This window comes from Bidens hawaiensis, unplaced genomic scaffold, assembly GCF_021521415.1.
Source record: "Bidens hawaiensis isolate Kalapana, Puna unplaced genomic scaffold, B.hawaiensis_p1.1 tig00026469_1, whole genome shotgun sequence".
NCBI classification, from domain to species: Eukaryota; Viridiplantae; Streptophyta; class Magnoliopsida; order Asterales; family Asteraceae; genus Bidens; species Bidens hawaiensis.
The window spans coordinates 92,864-100,530 of NW_027494258.1; the positions used below are offsets into that span (position 1 = coordinate 92,864).

General features: G+C 35.7%; 1 protein-coding gene across 1 annotated transcript; it reads left to right on the forward strand.

Moving 5' to 3' along the window:
- Positions 1-3,606: 3,606 nt before the first annotated feature.
- Positions 3,607-7,393, forward strand: LOC143573485 (uncharacterized). Its single transcript, XM_077058351.1, has 8 exons — positions 3,607-3,726; positions 4,507-5,034; positions 5,125-5,190; positions 5,504-5,670; positions 6,049-6,218; positions 6,297-6,670; positions 6,757-6,861; positions 6,936-7,393. Exons 1-8 carry the CDS (start codon positions 3,607-3,609, stop codon positions 7,224-7,226), a joined length of 1,821 nt encoding a protein of 606 aa, XP_076914466.1. The 3' UTR covers positions 7,227-7,393.
- Positions 7,394-7,667: the final 274 nt, after the last annotated feature.

Here is a 7,667-nt window from a genome sequence, read left to right on the forward strand (position 1 = left end):
CCTTTCATTTCTAATGATTCCTTAAAATCTATTGAGTATTGTGATATTTGTTCTAAGGCACGACAACATAAATTGCCATTTTCCTACTAGTACCACCTCAACTAGTAAAATTTTTGAGCTAATTCATATAGAGGTTTGAGGGTCGTATCACACACATACATACAATAGTTTTAGATATTTTCTAACTATAGTGGATGATTTCGGTAGGACCACATGGACACACTTGCTTTCAACAAAAGCAATGCCTTTTCTATACTTCAATCTTTTATTGAAATGGTTAGCAAGCATTTTGGCACCACCAGAAATGCATTAGATCCGATAATTCTTTGAACTAGGGCTTGGATCAATTCAAAGTGCTTATTTGTTGAGTAAAGGAATATTTCACCAGACCACTTGTGTAGTTGTCCCTCAAAAAAACGAGATTGTTGAAATAAAGCATAAATATTTGCTTGAAACCTCAAGAACTCTTATGGTTCAATCTAAGCTTCCGGTTCAGTTTTGGGGTAATTGTGTGTTAACTGCAACACATTTAATCAATCTGTTTTCTACCGAAATTTTTAACAATAAAACTCTTAGAAGGTTTTAACAGGAAATGATACTTCATATGCACATATGAAATCTTGTGGCTGTCTTGCTTATGCTTCCAGCTTATCTCATGAAAGAGATAAATTCAAACCAAGGGTTGTGCCTTGTGTTTTTCTGGGTTACCCTCTTGGTAAAAGACATACAAATTGTATGACCTTGACACAAACAAATTTGTCATATCTCGAGATGTTGTTTTCTTTGAATCTTTATTTCCTTCTATAACTAAGTCCAAATATAGTTTCAATATTTTTTTTCATCTATTTATCTTAACAATCGATTTTTTGATGATCCTTTGTCTACTCCTCCTACCGATCCTGCTCCTAATCATTCATCTTCCATCCCTATCCCTGTTCCTTTTTCTAATGCTCACCCTGATCCTGTTCCTATCCCTGTTCGAAGATATTCGAGAACATCTGTTCCGCCCTCATACTTAAATGACAATGTTTGCAACAACTCTGAATCTTCTCATCATTGTTTCTACACTTTCATTAATTCTTGCTCTTCTTCTATCTCATGTTCTTCTTCTCATCTTCTTTCTTCCAATCAGTCTCTCACCCAAGTGATCTCTGATTTACATGAGCCTACTTCTTATAAGGAAGCCGCCAACATTCCTGAATGGCAAGATGTCATGAGAGTTGAATTTCAAGCTCTTGAAAACAATAAAACTTGGGTTGTTACTGATCCCCCCTCCCCCCCCCCCCCCCCCCCGCCAAGAAAGAAACCTATTAAATGCAAATGGGTGTTCAAAGTTAAACACAAAGCAGATAGGACAGTTGAACGTTGTAAAGCTATATTGGTGGTGAGAGAAGATACTCAAAAATAGGGGATTGATAACAATGAAACTTTTCTCCTGTTATCAATATGACCATTATAAGAAGTCGTTTAGCTATTCTACAAAAAGAAGTTTGACTCTATTTCAGCTGGATGTTAATAATGCTTTTCTTCATGGGGATTTAGATGAAGATATGTATATGATGCCACCACCTGGTATGCAGCTTCCTGATAATCAAATGCTTAAACTTTAGAAATCTTTATATGGTTTAAAGCAAGCTTCTAGACAATGATATGGGAAATTGTCTTCCACATTAAAGTTAAGAGGGTATGTCGGTTCTCAGAACGATCATTCTTTGTTTTCAAAGACTATGGGATCCCTAGTGGTATATGTCGCTGTATACGTCGATGAAATATTAGTTACTGGGAACAATTTGGAAGAGATCATAATCTCAATATTTTCTTGGACTCAAATTTCAAAGTCAAAGATTTGTGAAGTCTCAATTATTTTTTGGGTATGAAACTTCTTTACACTACCAAAGGTGTTATCATGTGCCAAAGGAAATTCGCTAAGGACATGCATTCTGAATTTGATATTTCCAATCTTCCTATCACAAATTCTCCGTTGCCTCATCATTTGCAACTTAAAGCTCATGAGGAACTTGTTCTTGATGACCCTTACAATACAAGAAACTTGTTGGAAAAATTAATTACCTTACTCATGCGAGACCTGATCTTTCTTTTATTGTTCAGTTTTTAAGTCAATTTATGCAATATCCGAGGATTCCTTATTGGAATGATGTGCTTCATACCCTCTCTTATGTCAAAGAAACTTTATCTCAAGGATTGTTCTTCAATAATAATTCTTCCTTTGATCTGCAAGTATTCTGTGATTCAGACCGGACAACATGTCCTAACACTCGCCGATCGGTTAGTGGTTTTTATATTTCTCTTGGGGGCTCTCCGATTTCTTGAAAATCTAAAAAGCAACCAACTGTTTCTTTGAGCTCGACTAAAGCTGAGTACCGATCTCTTAGACGCATGACTGCTGAACTTGCCTGGTTGACAATACTTCTCTAAAAGTTTAATGTTCCTAATATTACTCACGTCACGCTTAAATGTGATAGTCAGACTGCAATCAATATTGCCAGAATCTTGTTTTTCATTAGCGAACTAAACGCATAAATAGATTGTCATTTTTTCGCTAGAAGTTATAAGATGGTCTGGTGACCTTGGTGCATACGAAAACAAAAGATCAGCTTGCTGATATTTTTACTAAGATATTACCAGGACCTCATTTTCACTCACTGTTATGCAAGTTAGAGTTTTATCAACCTCTAACTTGAGGGGGATGCGAGCGTATAGAATTGCGCCGCATATGTTTTTGTATATATATAGTTATCTTGTTTCTTGTTTTTGTAATTTTTAATTCTGATTGAAATAAAATTTCTTCCTTTTTTCTTTTCTCCTTTTGTTTCGTGTCATCGTTCTTTAACAATTACAAAATCTCATAACAATACAACATAAAGATAAAATTGGAGATTATAAAGTACAAGAAAAAGAACACGTATGCTTTAACAAGGCAAAAGAGATGGGCATGTAGTAAGCCAAGCATTAAATTGATAAAATCATGAATAGTAGAAGTAGAAGTTGTGAGTGACAGCCTTAAGTTAGTTTTTTTCCTACTCACAAAAAGTACAAAGAATCGTTATACCGAATGAATACGTGAATATGAAGTAAAAGAAATGAACTCTCAAAGTTAAATCTCTATTTTTAGAATGATATGTAATTTTAAATTTGATTAAAATCTTTACATTTTACTGGACATATATAAAAACGAGCTGTGAATTCTTTTTGGAGTTAGAAAATAATAATATTAATTTGTATATTTAGTTAATATTTTATTTCAAATATACTAAGATTTGTTAATAACATAGGGATATAACCTAACCCTTGAAACCTATTTTATTAAAAAAAATGTGGGTGTGGAAAACACCATATGTCTGACAAGAACTATTCTTACCTCAAAACCCATATGAGAGTTGCAGTATATTTATTGGTAAGACACTGACGTCGACTTGAAACCTCCCATCTTTTCATGTCTTTCTTCTCTCTCTCTCTCTCTCTCTCTCTTCAAACACTTCCTACTACTAGAAGTTGATGCATCTTTCTTTTCTTCATTTTAAAACACTCTCCACTGTGTGCTAATTTACACCTTCACTGCGTGCAAAAACAAAAGCAAGCTAAGCTATGGGGAATAACGATTTCAAGAAATCAGTGTGGTTTTACCCAAGATTCATGGGGTTTAACCCTTCTGAACGATGGGGGCATTCTGCTTGCTACTCTAATGGCTTCCTCTATATCTTTGGTGTATGTCTCTCTCCATCTCTCTCTCTCTCTCACACACACACACACACTAAACATGTATGTAAATGTGGTTCATGCATATATATCTTTGGTGGTTTATACCTTTTTTGTTGGTTTGGTGAAAAAGGGTGCTCTAATTTATGACATTATCCAAAGTTTGTTTCAACACTTTTTAGGTAACTGTGTCATATGGAGCCTGTGATCATATTGATCAAGTAAATTTTGGTATTTGAAAATGTTAAAACACTTTGTTTTAATTGCACGTTAGTTTAGGCATTGTGGGTCGATGCGATTTAAAATAGCAGTTGGTGTTTGTCTCCCAATATGCAAATTTGTTCATTTTTTTTTATTATTTTTTTGAACTGCATAAATAACTTTATTAAGAAAAACCTTCAAGTACTAGAAGAAAGAAAGTGCCAAACCAATCTAGGTATAGAAGCTTTCCTCTATTCCTTAACCAAAGAAGTGATTGCGACTTTACTTACTCAAAACACTAAGTGGATATATCGGATTTTCATTTTTGTTGTTGAATACTTCTTCATTATCTTGATAAAGGTTTTTACACCATATATCACATACCAAAAATACTCTAACAAAGATTATAACTATAAAAAGCATAAAACTAGTAGGATATAATCATGAGTTTGATTGAGGATTTGTCCATGGATATGATCATACTTTGTGATTAAAGTGAGTTTTGCAAAGAATTCTTTACAAAAGTGGAAATAATGCATTTTTAGTGTCTAAATTTTTCATAATTATGCTTACTATTCCCCATTACAGGGATGTTGTGGCGGTCTACATTTCAGTGATGTGGTTGTGCTAAACATGGAAACCATGAGTTGGACCAATCTAGCAACAACCGGGGTTGGCCCCGGTCCAAGAGACAGCCACAGCGCGGTCATAGTAAGTCACAAGATGATCGTTTTTGGTGGAACAAATGGCTTCAAGAAAGTTAATGACATTCACATATTGGATCTCTTGACTCACGAATGGACACGACTCATTTGTAAAGGAGTTGTCCCTTCGCCTCGAGAGAGTCACACTGCCACCATGGTTAGCCATGACCGGTTGGTAATTTTCGGTGGTAGTGGAGAAGGTGATGCAAACTATTTGAATGATTTGCATATTTTGGACCTCAAAACAATGAAGTGGAGTTCGCCCGAACCAAAGGGTGATGTACCCATGCCTAGGGATAGTCACATTGCAGTCTCAGTTGACAATAAAATCTTTATCTATGGTGGCGACTGTGGGGATCGTTACCGTGGTGATGTTGATGTTTTCAATGTTGACACGTTGACTTGGTCAAGGGTAATATATATTAACTCCAATCATACTGTTTATTCATTAAAGTTGTTATAAGTCATAATGTAAATTAAAGACACTTGTGCGAATGTTTAGTTTGTTGTGCACGGACCATCGCCAGGAGTTAGAGCAGGACATGCTGCGGTCACGATTGGCACAAAGGCAAGTCTTATCGCATTAATGTGTCTTAATAAATCTTTAAAGTGACAATTTTGATTCATTTACTTATTAGTGGTTCGATTCGTTTCATTCAAAATCTTGAAATTGTAAATGAACTATAATATAAATTTAATTTCTTAACTTTGATAAAAAAAAAATAGACAAGAATGTTTCGTGTCAACTCAACAGGACTTAAAACCAAGAATAACATGTTTAATCATAACAAGTTTTGGGATATCGCTCGACCAACCCTTTTTCCGCCTCTAATAAATCGACACTTGAGAGGAACTAACCAAATTGTAATGCGAACTTACAGATTTACATGATTGGTGGAGTTGGTGACAAGCAGTACTATAATGACGTTTGGATGCTTGATACAATCAGTTGTTCATGGACACAGCTAGAGGTTGGAGGCCAACAGCCACAAGGGCGTTTTTCTCACACCGCGGTCGTTTTGGACTCCGAGATAGCAATTTATGGAGGGTAAGTAATCATTATATTAGTCACTAAAAGAAATGGCATCTGCATAGATGAACATTAAGAGTTTGATAATTGTATGACAAAATAAAGAAGTTTAAATTAATAATTGTACATAAATGAACATTAAGAGTTTGAAAAAAGGTTTTAAACTTAAAGCATGCAGACTATAAATTTTGTTAACTAATTTCTACCCATTGTGGAAAATTATGTAATTCGTATATAAACACTAGTAGTCTAATCTGGGAGCAGTCTCTCAATCTCCTGCGATAGAGGGAAGGTTTGCCCTCATATTACCCTCCCACAATCTACCCTACAAGTGGGATTTTACTGGGTGTAATTGTTTGTTTGTTATGTTTGCTCAAATGTTTTGTGTTTGCTCAGATGTGGTGAGGATGAAAGACCTTTGAATGAGCTACTCATCTTGCAACTTGGATTGGACCATCCAAATGACGGATACAAGAAGATGTTTGGAAGTAAATACACCCACGAAAAACGACACTTTTTACATGGAGATCAAACCAACACGAATCAGTTGTCACCATTCTATTCAGGTTTGATTCAAGACAAGTCGTCAGTTGTCGCCACAAGTTACAGACTAATTATCTAACAATAATGTTTTTACTTTTTAGATCCAATGCACATGAGGAGAAGAAGAAAGTTGAACTCGAAAGCTTGTGAAGTAATTGAATCAGAACCTGAAGTACATTCACTCTCTCTTTCACAACACTCGTCTCCATCTCACTCTGATCAAGAACGAGCACTCGTCAAGAAGCCTTCTAACTCAACCCCTCAAGTTTTACCTTTGTTTAAGAATCATAATCAAATTTTAAGCAGTTGCAAGCAAATCCCCGGTACCCAATCGAATCCTATAATGATTCAAAGTCGAACTCCACACGATCCAAACTTCGTTCAAGAGCAATCTAATCACAGTAAACACAATCAACATGGCCATGCAACTCGAGTCGAGCATAAAAACATTGAGCCAATGGGCATTCAAAACCTGGTAAACGATATCCTGAGCTTATACATGTTTTATTATAGACATTTCAACTATTCAATGTTTTTTTAACTAGAATTATGGAATCTCAGATTGGCGCAGAAGTTCATGGTAAAGTTGATGGAGCATTTGACTCGGGTTACTTGATGACCGCAACAGTCAATGGCCGAATCTTTAGAGGTGTTTTGTTCCCTCCGGTAAAGCTTTAATTCTAAACCATCTCTTTCCATGTTGTTTTTCAATCACCTCAACCTAACCATCATATAACCAGGGCCCTGAAGTTGTTTCCCGAGGTGCTTTCCGTGGCCACAATCACAGATCGCCCACAAACCGCATGGCTCAAAGAAACCCACATATAAACCAGGCTTTCATCAGGCACTCGCACAATAATAGACCATCACATGCATCAGAAACGAGCCATCATGGCTCGTTCCAAGATCCGCATGTCCATAGATCAGTTCCAGCTCTGTCGCTAGGTAGAGAACCACCGAAGGTTTCAAATGAACTGCATGGTGTGGTTTTAACGCTAGGTGGCCCGGGCAGTGGGCATGGTTGCTCTTAGAGCACATGATCATTTAACCTCTTTTTGTATATTAATGCATGCATAGGTACCTGATTTCGAGTGGCATAATTGTTTATTCTTTATCGTTGTTTGCTCTTGGAAACAATGTTTTGTAACCTTTAAAATAGAGAGGTCATCTCGAAATCTTCAGTTCCTTGATTTAATCTTTAATTTGGGTCATTTTCTTTCTTTTCTTTTAATTAATTATATATTTTTGTTTTAATTGCTTATGGTAGGTATTACTGGATCATAGTACCAATTGTAAATTCTTTTGTGTGGTTATATTTGGTTCCATTGTGTCTATTGATTTGGTCAAATTTGGTTTTAATAGTGTGCCTTTGTTTAGTTCAAGCCGTATCATGTTAGTTAAAAAAACCTTTTTGTATAGTGTAAAGATGATACATGGTAAGTTAAGTTATTCATGTCTTTCTAAATATATCA

What these genes read in the sequence shown, in the direction of transcription:
- LOC143573485 (XM_077058351.1), top strand. Translation starts at nt 3,607, where the DNA reads ATGGGGAATAACGATTTCAAGAAATCAGTGTGGTTTTACCCAAGATTC. An exon ending in ACACGTTGACTTGGTCAAGG is followed by an intron (nt 5,035 to 5,124) that starts GTAATATATATT and finishes GCGAATGTTTAG; the next exon opens with TTTGTTGTGCACGGACCATC. An exon ending in GAGATAGCAATTTATGGAGG is followed by an intron (nt 5,671 to 6,048) that starts GTAAGTAATCAT and finishes GTGTTTGCTCAG; the next exon opens with ATGTGGTGAGGATGAAAGAC.